The sequence below is a fragment of the Momordica charantia genome (assembly GCF_013281855.1).
Source record: "Momordica charantia cultivar OHB3-1 chromosome 10 unlocalized genomic scaffold, Mcharantia_2.0 BLBB01000010.1, whole genome shotgun sequence".
In the NCBI taxonomy this organism is placed as follows: domain Eukaryota; kingdom Viridiplantae; phylum Streptophyta; class Magnoliopsida; order Cucurbitales; family Cucurbitaceae; genus Momordica; species Momordica charantia.
In genome coordinates, this window is record NW_028275158.1 from 5,754,295 (window position 1) to 5,769,394 (window position 15,100).

Genomic DNA, 15,100 nt, shown 5'->3' on the forward strand with positions numbered 1-15,100 from the left:
TGATGGAAATGTCATAATTAGAAAAAATATGAGAGAAAAATTAAAGACAAGTCGTGAGTTGGATAAGCATGGAGAAATTACTTAATGTTTTTTTTGTGAGATTTAAAAAAAAAAAGTGACCACTTCATCAAAAGGTATTTGAGAACATATCAAAAAATAAAAATAAAAAGCAATAATGTAGTCCAATTTAAGATAATGATGGTAATATCATCATGCACTCCAAGTTGAGGGAGATTATGTTTTAGTTTCTTACAAGGTTTTATCTAATAATTTAATTTGTTCTTAGATAAACACAATTTGGTCTCTCCTAAGAAACTCTTGCTTTTACCTTCTCATATATTTAGTCATCACTTTTGATCCATTTGTATAATTAAATACACTCTATTGTGAATTAACAAGTTAATCATACTACTATTTTTAATTTAACAAAAATAAACTTCATCAGAAATGGATTGATAAATAAGGGTTCCTCGGCCCCTTCCTCAATGTCGAGGGTATAAAACCTCACTTCAAGAATTGAATTTTAGTTTTGACTTAGAAGACTCAACCACAGCTAAACTAACTAACAAGATATATATATTATGAACATGGAGAAAATAACATTGCAAATCTAAGTTAAATTTAAAATCTCTTACTGTGATAATAGCTTATACAGTAATTTTCCTCTTTCTTTCTTTCTCTTTTTTTTTTGGAAATCAGAACCACTTCATATAGCTTATATTATAGTTAATTAGCTAGTAAACCTAATTATCTCATTATATATTCTCAACGTCCCATCCATTTTTTTTTGTTCGTTTCGGTTGCATGCACTTTGACTAATCTCACTTTGAGGATACAATATTTTGTGCCGATAAATACATAGGAATTAATTTCTAAGATAGGTAACCAATATGGGTTTGAACTCATTTTCTCTCAATTTAACCATATCCCCTTTGAATCAATTATAAGCCATTCAAGATGGTTAATTACCTAATCTCTCTTACCACCCACCATAGATTTCTTACAAGTAATTTTTTTTTCTCTCTATATTCTTCTCTCTTATCCATCAAAAACTTAGTGGTGGACGACATATCACGGCAAAAATTTCTACGCTTACTCAGAATTATATCCATCTGATATGGAATACTTGATTGAAAGAGAAAGATCATGAGATTTGGGAAAATGAAAACTTGGAGAAATTAAATGAGGAAGATGAGGTATTAATAAGGTGCATTCAAAGTGGGATGAAATCACCAAAAGGGTCCATGGGGGAGATAGATGACATGAACTTGGGAAGTGGGTTTTGGGTTTTGGGTTTTGAGTTTAGGGGAAGGAGTTGAATTATTAAAATGGGAAGGAATTGGGAGATGTAAAAGGCATATGATGTATATGTAGATATTGTAGAGAAAAAGGAAAAGAAAAAAAAGGGCTATGTTGGTAGGGGCCCATGTTTAGGGATATATAGGTATAGCATCTAGCTATAATAGAATCTAAATATTCATTCATTTTCATTCATTCATTCATTCTCATTGATTGAGTTGAGTTGAGTGGAGGCATGCAGTAGGCAGCAGCTAAGCAAAAGAGGCCATGCAGTGAACAGTAGCAGAAGTAGGGCTACCTTTGCCATTGCCCTTTGCCCTTGTGTGTACGATTTTTCTTATGGCATTGCCCAACAGACTTTGAAACCCCTAACGAAATGGATCTTTGGCCATTTGCATTAATTGTTTTGTCTTTCAAAATAACACTGCCAACGCCCAAGCAAGCCTTTTTTCTCTCTCTCTGATTCTTCTCTTTCTCCACTGCATGCCGTCGGATATTTCCATGTCTTCTCTCCCCTTTCTTTATTTGCTTACTCCTTATGTCCACTAATCCATTGCCCTTCCTCCCTTTCTCTATACTTCTCCATTTCCATGTAACCCCATCAACTCCTCTTTAATTACCTCCCTCTCGGCTTCCATTATGGAGCAAACATACTCACCTGATCTTGCTTTTTGATATGGTCACTTACCTGGCATAGAAGTACAAGTGTGTGATGCCCCAAGTTCAGGATTTGGAATTTGAATTCGCCAACCTGGCTGCGCTTGACTTTAGTTTGTTTAGAAGTGTGAAAAGACTATATCGTCCCTGCATAGACCAACCAGGATCCTTTTAGCACGCTCTGTCGTTATATGCTTGACTTTACTTGCTTCGAATACTAAAGACTATCTCTATAGACCAACAAAGTTTCTTTCAGCATATTTCTTTTTTCCTCGTGGTCATTTACATACTTTCTAAGAAAATCTTGTCATCCAACCAAGATTACTTCAAAGCCAAGAATTGTAGCCTTCTTGTAATTGTACCACTGACTGATTAAAGGTAATTACTATCATATTCTTTTAAGCCTTCTCAAGATCTAGTGTACCCTTCCTCTATATTCGTGCGTCACAACCAACAAGATTCACATATTAGTATGATCGAGAAGCTCTCCAAGTGAAACCAGAAAACCAAAACTCTAGGAGGGGTCGGGGTAAATTGTTAGAAACATAAACACAATATATCAAATCCGTGACATACAAAACAAGGACACAAGATTTGTTTCAACACGAAAGCTTGAGTCCGAAATAGACAATATAATACACGCACCCTTGGAGATAAAAAAAAAAAAAGTCACATGCTAGTGGGTTGTCCTTCCCTAACAATAACATATATAACAAAATGCACAACTCCCAAAAGCAATTATATATAGATATGCATACTGTTGGTGGTGGGGGTGGTGTTGGTGTTATGTCACCCCCCAATGCAAACAATATTTAGAAAATTAAAGAAGGCTAAGGGCGTAGGCATTATTATAGAGATGCAGACATATATATGGGGGTTGAATTAAATAGTGTGCAGAGGTGGAGTGAGAGTGGGCAGCCGATCCCATAAAACAAACACCATAATTATTAACTACACACTACGCTGCTGAATGCTCAAAATTGTTAGGGCCGGCCGGCTGGGTCATGCCCTGCCCTGCCCCTCCTCTCCTCTCTCTGCGCTGCGCCTCACAAACATGCCCTACTCCACCTATTGCCCATAAACCCCTAACCTATTTGTACATACAAATCTCTCTCTTTCTTTTGCAACCACTAAATGCATTTGCATGTGATGAAACTAAAAAGAGAGAAAAAAAAATCTCTACTTCCATCTCCAACTTTTTTTAAGCTTTGAAAGGTTGGGTTGAGTTGTAAGTTAAATGTTCTGGGTTGAGTTGGATAATGATTTCGCTTTCGATTTTCGACTTTTAAAGATTATGTTGGTTTTCTGATCTTTATGTTTTTTCTCATTCCTTTCAAAAAGAAAGAACACGTTTGAATTTTTAACTAGATTTTCACAATTTGACCTAGATTTTATGAAAATGTTTTTTAAAAGTTGATAAATGAATAGTTAGAATGGAAGAAGTGGTTCTAACTTGGAGGTCTAATTACAAAATGATTATCAAATTGAAACAAAATAAGAACCCTTTATAAAATTAGGACTCTCGAGACTACTATGAAAGAGTACTCTTAAAATCCTTCCCTCGAGGAAGAATTTAAGATAGTTTATTACTAGGCAAAAAGGGGAATTAGTTTCACCCTCAAAATTGAAAAGCTCTACAAGTGAATTGATCTAGGACGATGGGTTTTGGAGTGATGATACAATAAGTGATTTTGAAAAAATAGATTGGTTAAGGGTGAATAAACCACCACTCAATCGAAAAATGGGTTTGGTAAATTTAATTAACAAGAGATTTTAAGTGTAATTGATTTTTCAAAAATCACTATGATACCTTAAAAATCAATTTAAAGTTAACAAATACACCTATTGGAGGTATATTCCAATTACTACTGAGCTATGCTCACTTTCACCAACATTTTATTGAATTGAATTGTTTGATACAAACTTAATAATCTATTTAATATTATAATTCTTAAACATTATAGGAATAAGAAATTCAATTCAAATAATATAATCTAAACTAAATCTAATTCAAATAATAGAGTCTACACTAAATCTCCTCCAAATAATATTTAATTCAAATACATAATGAAACATTTAATATTTTTCTTCTAAAAGTGCTCGCAAAATAAAAATTTTAAGGGACACTTTTCTTTCAAAAAAACATCTCAAACCCACTCTTCCACACTTTTTCTTTTCATAAATTGTGGCTCTGCTCTGGTTCACAATTTGTTCGAAAATATGCCTCAATCAGCTATTTTCTTGGAGAAGTAAACCTTATATATGAAAAATAAAGTCAGAGAAAGTTCTAAGAACCTAGTTATATTTAAATTGGCAAACTGTTATTTTAATTTATATAAACTTAATTTTCTCCGCAAGAATTAGTCTTTGAAATTTTATTTCATTAAAATGTAAATAAAAATTTCGATAAAATGTGGATCGAAATAAATAAATATTAAAACAAAAGTTTATAGGATGAGTAATGATACGGGTGTGGACCATAAAAGATAAAACAATGGACCGCATGAGCATTAATTGACCTCAATCCACTGCCCACGCCATCACAATCCCCTCTCATACACGACATAACATGTTTCATTTTTTTTCTTTTTCTTCTTTCATTTTTTTTAATTATTATTTTTTTGAAAAAAAATGTCTCTTTTTTTCTTTTTTCTCTTTCTTCAAAGTTGAAATGAAATTAGGAGCTAGGTGTTTATAAGCTAAGCCTGTTTAATTTTTAAGTTATTTGTAATCAAATAAGCTATCAAAAAGAAATTAAAAGTAAATCTTATTTTTTTAACTATTGTATGGTTGCATCTCAATGATCTTAATTAGGGTATCTTGTTTTTAATGTTAGGTCAATTTCTTTTTTTCTTTTTGTCCGAAATAAGTCGCATTTTCTTTTAGAACTAATTTTTTTAGTATTTGTACGTTCACTAATCTCACTTCCAAAATTTTTGTTTATTAATATCTTTTTTTCTACATTTCTCCGACGTATTTGTAAAGTACATATTAATGTTAATGAGGAATTTTTGTTTATTAATATCTTTTTTCTACATTTCTCCGACTTATTTGTAAAGTACATATTAATGTTAATTATTTAAAGAGCGCGACTAGTTGAATCAGAAGTAGTTATAAAATACTACGATTAACTGATATGATTTTAAGCATTTTTTTTCCTTAAAATATGACTTTAAAAATAAAAACGTTTTAGTATTTTATATATAACAAAGAATTCACTAGCCAGAAGCCCTTATAGCTCAGTGGTAGAGCGTCAGTCTTGTAAACTGAAGGTCCGTAGTTCGATCCTGCGTGAGGGCAGTTTTGAACTTTTGTCATCCGTTTTTTTTTTTTTTAAAGACCCTTTTTCTTTACCCTAAATTGTTATATATTAAATTTCTAAAAAACAAACTTTAGCTCTTAATTAATATATATATTTACTCAATCTTCCACTAACTTATATGACCACTTACAGATGTCACATCATAGTTTAATATACATATTTAAATATTCTTTTTTTACTCAAAAAAAGATATACATATTTAAAATTATGTTATGCATATGTTAAACGATCAAATAATGATAACTATTCTGTTTTTTTATTTCTCTTTTTAAAAATTAAGTTTATAAATAAATAAAAAATGAAGAATTGACATTTAATTCAATTATATTTATAAGAAAGATAAAAAGCATGGCAAAGAAATAAAATAAATATAAACATTTTAGGACAAAGTAACCTTTTGTTTCTTGTTTCTTGTTTCTTATTTCTTATTTCTTTTCTTTAGTAATAAAATAGTATAATTACATTTGGTACCTATTTCAAATTTTTCATTTTTTATTAAAAAAAAAAAGTAAACTTGATTTTGTTGGAGATGAAGAGAAAACAAGAGACTATAAACAAAAAATGGGAATGTTACAAACGACTCAAAATTAGATAGAAGTGTTGTGGGATTAGGCAGGACGGGGTCCCCATCCCCGTCTTGGTCACCCATTTCATGTTCCTCATTCCAGCGGGGAACTTGTAGGAATCCGGTTGTGGAATTATTTTTCATTTATTTATCTTTTATAGAAAATTTATAATCAAATGTTAATTCTTCATGTATAGGAAATCTCCATTTAAATCAACATGAAAAAAACTCTTTATGAATGGTTAAACCACACAAAAAAATCTCCATTTAGAAGAAAAAAATCTTAAATTGTTGAAGAATGTCGGCATAATTCATAAAAACAACTCATTCTAAATTATAAATTTTACAATTCAAATTATTGATAAAAAAAAAACTTGTATTTGATAATTTGAATGGTGAAATTTAAATTTCAAAATTTCATACACAACTATTTAAATTTAAGATATACATATATATATATAATTTAAAATGAACGGAGTGGGGTCCGAAAATCATCCCGATCTCTGTTTAGGTCATTGAGAAAAATTCTCACACAACTTCGAAAAGTAATACTTTAGAAAATGATGTGTGTATATATACATAAAAATAGATACATGCATAATACATATAGATCATAAAGTGTATGTGGCCAAAGTTGACAAAGTTAAAGCATACAAAACCTTATATTACAATATAAATATAAACGTGACTTGAAACCTGAGTTTTGAATGAAATAATATTTTGTTTCAAAAGAATGAAATAATATTTGTTCACAAATAGCATACAATATGACGTGTGTGTGCACGTAGACATATACATATAACAAGAGAGAAGTAATTAATTGCAGTAGGGTCAACTCTTATCTATCTATGAAGTTTACTCTCATCCACGTGGATAGAGAGAGAGAAGGTCGTTGAAAGTGGCGATTTACTGAATAAATTAAATATTAATTAGAGGAGAAGAAAAAACAAATTAAAGCCCAACAACCATGGAGAAGTCTATTAAATATCAGACAAATTCGCTCACGCTTTAGCAAGTGTTGCTGTTTGTCACGAAACCCTCAAACCAAACTTTCAAATCAAACAATTATATGTGCACACGTGCGCCAATAATAATCTTTTACACCCTATTTCTCAATTTAGTTCAACAGTTACAAATTATTAATGTTTAGAAAAAATAACATATATTTTTGAAACTACTAACCAAATTAATTTCAATCTTGTCTAGTATATAAACTACTAACCAAATTTCTATAGTGAGTTGTTGTTAACTAAACTTTGTCATCTAATTACCAATTTACGTGTGTCGTTGATGCATGTGTATAATTTGAAGTGTGAACTAAGGGCAGAAGTGAGAAATGCATAATGAAAATTGAGGATTTAAAGATAACCTTGACCTAATATTTTTGGTAGTTGGACAAACTAGAGGAGAAGAAGCAAAGTCATTGCCGTGTTAGACCTGGAAAAAAAACCTTAACCTAAAACCCATTATAAATAATTATAACTTATAATAATAATTCAGAGAAATCAAATAATTACTCTCACTCCCACTTCTTAAATAATAATTCTCACGTCATAAATCCTTTTTTTAATTTTTTTTTTATTTTTGCTTAATACAATAATCTGTTATTTCATTTTCCTTCCGCCTCCTCCGTCTTCTTCTTTATCTCTCCCTAACGAACCTTCTCTTCACTTTCTTACTGCAAATTCTTCCATTTTCCCCCAACAAAATTTCATCTCTCGTGTATGAGGAACGGCGATTTTTCTATGAAAACAATTGGCTATTCTTTCGTTTCGAACGATCACAGCGATGAGGCGACGTCCGGATGCGGATGCTGATGCCGATCTGAGCCCCGTGAATAACACCTTCCAAACCATAACGGCTGCCGCCGATGCGATCGCCACCGTCGATCATCGTTTCCCTCGGGCTACTGCCGTCCAGGTATTGTTGGAATTGGAATTTGTGATTTTAGCGCGGTTTCCTCGTGTGGATTGATACTGGTCCTGTTCTGGAAATTATGGTTCATTCTTTATTCCGCTAGGTAGTAGGATGATGCGATCATTGGTCTTAAGGCTGGAGCGTTTGTGTTTCTCTTCTTTCGTATGTCTTATGATATCGCGGAATCTGTGTTGTCCTCGATTGCAGAATTCTATATAAGGCTTCAATTTCCCCCTTTTTTTGGTCCTTCTGTTTGTTTTTGCTTAAAAACTCCCATCACATGGACACACGGAAAAAGGGAATCACGAGTTTCTTTTCTCTTTTTCTCTTTTTCTGTTTTATCGCATGATTATTAGATTTTTAAGGTTTGAAAAGTACACGATTAGTGTCTCGGGTTGGATGACCGTGTCAGGAAGGCAATGCTCTGTTCCAGCCAATGTTATTTGTCTTTTTGTAATGAACACTGCCTTTCCTTTTATAATCTGAAAGGCATCTCCCCATTCCTTTTTTTCAAAAAGAGAGAGAGAGAGGGAGAGGTTTTTTTAAAAAAAAATTAGCATTCTATATTGAGGTAGAGCAATGCTTTTTATATAAAGATTCCAACAAATGGGGCTGTCGTTTGTCCCAACTCTTTACACTGTTGTGTACTGATGTCATTATCACTTGTTCCTCTTTTTCTGTTTGTTTGATTACCCCCAGAAAAGGAGATGGGGCAGCTGCTGGAGTATTTATTGGTGCTTTGGATCTCTCAAACAGAGGAAGAGAATTGGACACGCTGTACTGGTCCCAGAACCAAGTCCTTCAACTGAACCTCCTGAAAATACATTACAATCACCAGACATTGTGCTTCCCTTTGCTGCACCTCCCTCTTCCCCTGTATCCTTCCTTCAATCAGAGCCGCCTTCTGCTACACAATCACCAACAGCCATACTCTCTTTCACTTCTCTCACTGCTAACATGTATTCCCCTGATGGGCCTTCCTCTATTTTTGCCGTTGGCCCATTTGCTCATGAAACACAGTTAGTGTCTCCACCTCTGAATTTCTCCACTGTCACTACTCAGCCATCAACTGCTCCCTTCACTCCTCCTGAGTCTATCCACTTGACTACACCTTCTTCCCCTGAAGTTCCATTTGCTCAGTATCTGCAACCTAGCCATCAGAAAGTTGAGTCTGATCACCAATATGATCAGTTTCCTAATGATGACTTTCAATCTTATCAATTCTATCCCGGAAGCCCAGTTAGTCACCTCATATCACCACGCTCGGTCATTTCCCGTTCCGGGGCATCGTCGCCTTTGCCTGATTGTGATTTTACTCCCTCTGGTTCTTCATTTTCTAACTTCCCAATAGAAGTTCCTCCTACGCTGTTGAACCTTGACCAACATTCTATTCAGGACTGGCGACTACAGCAAAGTTCTGATTCTTGCACTCAGAATTCTGTAGGGTACAAATCTAGTAACGATTTTGTTTTGAATCCTCAAACTTCAGAATCTGTGTCAGACTACCACGCGTCAAATGAATATCATAATATTCAGATCCTCACTGATGGAAGCCAAAGGGATGAAGCTGCTGCTGCTAATCATAGATTCTCATTTGAGTTGTCTGATGAAGATGCTTTATTAAAAAGCGTAGAAAATAAACCACTGGAATCAAATGAACTTGCAGTTGCATCATCTCCAATACACGAACCACTTGAAACGGCAAAAGAAACTTCTCATGTTGGCGGTCATACCTCAAATGATACAGAAGAACAGGAAAAAGCAGATGGTGAAGAAGTACATGGGCATCAAGAAGTAGAACATCATTCCGTTACTCTTGGGACTGTGAAAGAATTCAATTTTGATAATGGCAATGGATGTGATACACTTAAGCCTAATATCAACTCAGCGTGGTGGGCTAATGGGAAGGATGCAGAGACAGAAGGTACGACCACCGGGGCCTGGTCGTTCTTTCCAATTACGCAGCAGCCAAGATGACCAAACTGGTGCTTATCCTCTGGTAACTCACGACACCCATCATCTTGCTTTGCAGTTACAACTTGGTAGGTGAGACAAACTGCTAGAGAAATGGTGAGTTTTGAAGATAGAAAAGAGGTCAAATCATGAAAGAGCCACATTCAAACCATTTTCTTTTTAACAATATGACACGAAACAGAGGCAGCTATTCTTAGAAACATAAATAGAAAGTTGTAGATTGACAATAGGGCCGTGTTAATAAACAGCACTTGAATTGTAATAGATGTTAGTATTCTGATAGAAATTGAAAGTTTGTATATATGGTAATATAAAGTGTTTTTATCTTTTCAGAATATTTCTACTGTTGATCTAAAATTAGTTGTTAGAATACACAAAAAGGTGAGAATTTATTGGGTTGGAGCTACCCAACAATTGCAATTTGCAACAGTGTCTATAGTAAGACATGCTTTGATTCCCTGAAATGGATGAGCTGCAAACAGAATAAGAATCGGTGCACCATTGCAGTATACTGCTCTACTTCTGAGGGGCAACATGTCGCTGGTTTTTTTTTTTTTTTTTTTTGGTTAGATTACTTTCTCAAAACTGTCTTGCAATGCTTTACATATAAGAAAGAGCCGGCTGTGTATTATTATTCATTTTGAACACATTCTTTCACTTCAGAGCAGAAAAGAACCCCACCCCCCATTTGGAAATCTTCTCTTAGAGACCAATAGAATAGGTGTCTAGCACAGAGAAACCAATCTGAAAAACTTGAAATCTACAGTATACACACAACTGTATTTATTTCAAAACACAAGCATTACAAACTTCTACTTGTATTCTTTTCAATAGGCTAACAATAGAACCACCCTATAGGAGATCTACAATAGATTCTCCTTATATTTGTTTCAAGGCAGAGAGGGCAACTGAAACTACAAATAGTTTTTAATCTACTTCCACCATTTAACTGTCCATATATCTATAAGAAGTCATGTTAAGGATTCAGATTATTTAGGGCTGGTCAGTTCCACACTGAAATCCCACAGTTTCTTGGCCAATTCCTTATCCTTGGCGTGATTGGTTGGGTTGGATATATTACTGTCAGCAAAATACTCTCCACTTACCCCCTTGACTTGGGGATGCAACGCCACATAACACTGAGTTGCAGCTCCCTACAGTCAAATGTAAATTTATGCTCATAAAAACCCACCTGAGAGAGACTAAATATGTAGTCTTCAAGAAAATTTGATGAAATCAATGATTAACATACCTGCTGGACATTTTTAAGCACAAATTTAGCGACTGAACCGGCAACAGCTGTAATAAAAGCGATAAGTCATACACACAGAACAGTAGATGACAGACAACTTATGGTAAAGAAACATTATATAAGCCTACACTAATTCAAAAATAGGAAGTTCTCCATCTGTGATTCATGAGTACCTAAAACGGTCAATTTGATTGAAACACCAAATCTTCTGAATTGATTGAAAAAGATGCCTTTATAAAAATACTTGGAGAATTATAAATCACGTGAGCCTTTGAATCTTTTTCACCTTTTTTTCGGAAAAGATATCGAGGAGATCCTTGACCTCGGCGGGAGGCTAGCACCCTTTTTGGAATAGATAAAAATTAAGACGCGTATATTCTACTAACGAAACAAGCATCTGAGACATGCAGTTTAGCATCTACAAAAGTACATTCGCCTTATATTTGCAAAGGGCCGAGTAAGTTACCATTAATTAAACCATGGAAGCGTAGTAAGTTGGTAATAATTGCTCCAGGATGAAGGGAGTTGGCTGTTATTTCTACCCCTTCTTCCTGTCAAAAAACATAAAAATGATAGTCGTAAATTAAATTTGACTTGATAAGATAACTGGGGAAATCACAATAAGGCAAGCTCCATCACACACTATATCAAAGATATAAATTTGTTTAAAGAACTGTAGAACAAATCATCTCCAATGATTATGCCGCCTGTTATTTAATAGTTTACTGGAGTCATTGGATAATATATTATTCAGAAAAGGCTGTTACATGATCAAGGAATAATGTCATGATGATCAAATATATGTATATTGAACATATATTTAGATAAATTCGTGTGAATGATATGGGAATTCCACCTAGTTCACTTCAGAGAGTGACCGGTTGAACATTTATACAGTTGAAGACAAAGTTTTAGATTCTAAAAGCAATAAAGATGACTGATTTTGAAAGGATAGAAATTTCAAGTCACTTATCCTACACCGAAAATTTCTGCCTAGTTTAAGATACAAGTTTTAAAGCTCTGGTTATAAATCTGATGAATAAACCAATAAGCACCTTTAACCGCCTGGCGAGCTCTTTGGCATGCAATATGTTGGAAAGCTTTGATTGTCCATAAGCTAGGATAGTTCTGTACCTGAAATTTCACATGACAAAAGGAATTACTATATCACATTCAAAGAAACTTTTGAGGCTTCAATCATCAAAATAAGCAACTAAGATTGTTACTCTGATTCATCATTGATTTTATCGAAACGAATTCCTTCGCCATAAGTGACTCGGTGACCCTCAGATGCCAGATTGACAATCCTTCCCTCTTTTTTGCTTTCAAGCACAGTTTTTTTCATGGTATCCAGTAGAAGATTTGTCAGAAGAAAATGTCCTACAATAGAGTAATAATCCAAAGTAACTAGTCAGAATATCTGAAAGAGAATATGTTTAAGAATAACATAGATGGATCAGATGTAGTGCAATAAATTTGTGTTTGACAACTTTTTTCTTTTAGAGTAACTTTATAATGTAATGAAGTAGATCTATAAAACCCAAGAGGTCAGTAATACAAGGATATATTATAAACAATTATTCAACCAATCAGAAAAGATGGTGTTCCATTAGATATCGATCAACAACCCTTTCTGCTTAACTAAGAAAATGCACTTCATTGACGAGGATATTTTAAAATCTAAGAAACATGAACATGAACATCGTACAAGGGCATTATACAACTCAAACACAATGACACATCACTGCCTCAAGAACGACGAGGACCCGTCAAAGACGTCTTTGTATTTATATTATATTATAATATTCTAAATATATTTGAATAGTTCATAGATTTTGATCATTTCATGTTAGAAGTTTATCATGGGAAAGCATGAAAGGATCATAAAGCTTAAAAACGACTATATTTAAGCAACAAACTTAATGAAATAATTGTACTTATGACAAAATTATTTATTTGAAACATACCTAAATGGTTCGTTGCAAACTGCAATTCTATGCCATCATGGGAAAGCATAAAAGGAGTAGCCATCACACCTGCATTGTTCCTTAAAACAAAGAAAATATATGTTAAATGATCATTCTCTATTCAGCTGAATTTGATCTAAAACTCTCTTCTTTTGGAGGCAATTGTTAACATTTCAGCCAATTTCTTAAGAAAACATGTCAAGATAAATAATGAAATATAAACAGCATAACATCCATTCTCAGAGTTGTAAAACCTGCACAAGGCATCCTATAAAATTCAACTAAAAGGAAAGCATTAATGAAATGCAGGCTTGTGGAAAGGCAGATCCCCTGGGCAAAGCAAAGAGTTTGAGTCCAGCGAATCCAAATTCAGTTCTTACATGAGAATATTCAGTGCACGGCCTGAGGAAATATAATCTGATGCGAATTTCCTTACTGATTCCATTGAACTAAGATCTAACTCCATGATATCGATTTTAGCAGACGGGAATTCCTGGCATACTGCTTCTTTTACTTTTTTCCCTGCTTCAACATTCCTTACAGCCATAATGACATAGACTCCCCGTAATGCAAGAACGCGTGTGGTCTCTTCGCCAAGACCACTTGAAGCTCCTGAAACCATGAGTAAGAAAAGAAAAAAGAACCAGATATTTCAAAAGCAGAAAAACTTCAACTATTCTTTAACCAAAATAAGATAAATGAGAAAGTTCTTCTATAGATCAAAATGATGCTAGAAACTTGAGTGAATGATCAGAGGGGAAACTAGTAAAATATATAGTAAAAGGAGAAACGTGAGAATTAGATCTAGAGATTCAATATGAGATCAGGAAAGCTGACCCTTTTTTAAGTAAAAATTATGGTCAAGGACAGAAGAAGGATCCAAAAATGTAAAACTTCCCCAGACAACATTGACCTTTGGCTAACCGACTACAGTAGCGAGAAAAAAAAAACTTGTACATTCAAGAACACAGTTTTGTCATTTACATATTATTTCTTTGGAACGATTTAAAAGATTGTTCATATATAGTAAAGAATGTTTTCTAATGTGACATGTATAGAAATTAAAAATAAATGGAAACAAATACACTATCCAGATGAATCTCTTTTCAAGCAAAAAGTAACAGAAAACAAGTTTCAAAGTCCATGTTCAGAAACAGTTTTTAGAAATCGATCCAAACCGGCTAATGTTTTGCCTGATGCTTGCACAGAGCATCAAATCTTCAGGCATTCTTGCAAAGAGCCATTCAAAGATCCTTATTCTGACTCAGTTTCTAGACTTACAAACATTCTGCTAAGTATGAACCTAACAATTAAATTTCAATCAGTACATAAATCTTCAAAAAGAAAATTGCATTACTCCATAAATCTCTACACAGTACATATAAAAGAAGATCACATTAAAAAGGATGAAGGCCACCAACACCTGATTGAGACTGAACAGTCAAGGAATAGCGACAGAACACACTCAAGAAACTTAGTATTCATATTATGGCCAAGAAAGTGTTAGAAGGTATTATGTTACGACTAAAAATGGCACGGAAATTTGCATTAGAACAAAAACAAATAGCAATCAAGTCGTGAGCCAGTGATCTAACAGCAAGTTAAACATCCACATCTAGACATCGGATTGGTGGAACGCATCAAATTTACTAAGGAGACACTGAAAGATTAAAAGAGAAATCACCATCGACTTCTGAGAGTGACCAGCAAAGAGGGGAAATAACTAATAACAAAACCCCGATCGAAGGAATGATTTGAATAGAGGGGAACAAACAGGAAAAGGGAAAAGATGAAACAAAACCTGTAACAATAGCAGTGAGGCCATTCCCATCAATCCCTTCTGTGACTTCTTCCGCTGTAGAACGGGCTGAGAACCCAGATGGTCCTTTCCATCCAAAAATCCACATATTTGAGAATTCTACAAATGGGTGAATCAGACAACACAACCTATATAAATTTACTGGTTTGTCTCAAAATGGAAGAAACGATGAGCAAACGAAGTCCTCGCTTTTATGTTGCTTCTGGGTTTGGGGGAGGTTTTAGATCATTTCGGATTGGTTGATTCAAAAAAGGAAAAGAAAAGAACAGTAAGAACTTTTTTTATTTAAAAAACTCGATCGTCTTTTTTTAAAAAAAGATACTTCCTT

The 15,100-nt window shown here is 33.9% G+C and overlaps 2 protein-coding genes and 1 non-coding gene across 3 annotated transcripts; 2 read left to right on the plus strand and 1 right to left on the minus strand.

The window, feature by feature from the left end:
- The first annotated feature begins 5,184 nt into the window (after window positions 1–5,184).
- TRNAT-UGU (transfer RNA threonine (anticodon UGU)) lies at window positions 5,185–5,256 on the plus strand. Its single transcript has one exon. It is a non-coding gene; the product is annotated as a tRNA-Thr (tRNA).
- Window positions 5,257–7,468: 2,212 nt separating this feature from the next.
- Window positions 7,469–10,069, plus strand: LOC111008285 (uncharacterized). Its single transcript, XM_022280931.2, has 2 exons — window positions 7,469–7,763; window positions 8,460–10,069. The coding sequence occupies exons 1-2, from the start codon at window positions 7,632–7,634 to the stop codon at window positions 9,735–9,737; spliced, it is 1,410 nt and encodes a 469-aa protein (XP_022136623.1). The 5' UTR covers window positions 7,469–7,631; the 3' UTR covers window positions 9,738–10,069.
- Window positions 10,070–10,479: 410 nt separating this feature from the next.
- LOC111008286 (short-chain dehydrogenase TIC 32, chloroplastic) lies at window positions 10,480–15,030 on the minus strand. Its single transcript, XM_022280932.2, has 8 exons — window positions 14,755–15,030; window positions 13,334–13,565; window positions 12,954–13,033; window positions 12,213–12,366; window positions 12,042–12,120; window positions 11,453–11,537; window positions 10,987–11,033; window positions 10,480–10,888 (listed from the first exon to the last, which is right to left on the minus strand). The coding sequence occupies exons 1-8, from the start codon at window positions 14,858–14,860 to the stop codon at window positions 10,724–10,726; spliced, it is 948 nt and encodes a 315-aa protein (XP_022136624.1). The 5' UTR covers window positions 14,861–15,030; the 3' UTR covers window positions 10,480–10,723.
- Window positions 15,031–15,100: the final 70 nt, after the last annotated feature.

Excerpts from the sequence above, each read along its gene's own strand:
- LOC111008285 (XM_022280931.2), top strand. The coding sequence starts at position 7,632 with ATGAGGCGACGTCCGGATGCGGATGCTGATGCCGATCTGAGCCCCGTG. Across the intron at positions 7,764-8,459 it reads CTCGGGCTACTGCCGTCCAG|AAAAGGAGATGGGGCAGCTG; the intron begins GTATTGTTGGAA and ends GATTACCCCCAG.
- LOC111008286 (XM_022280932.2), bottom strand. The coding sequence starts at position 14,860 with ATGTGGATTTTTGGATGGAAAGGACCATCTGGGTTCTCAGCCCGTTCT. Across the intron at positions 12,367-12,953 it reads GTTTGCAACGAACCATTTAG|GACATTTTCTTCTGACAAAT; the intron begins GTATGTTTCAAA and ends ACTCTATTGTAG. Across the intron at positions 10,889-10,986 it reads TGCTTAAAAATGTCCAGCAG|GGAGCTGCAACTCAGTGTTA; the intron begins GTATGTTAATCA and ends ATTTGACTGTAG.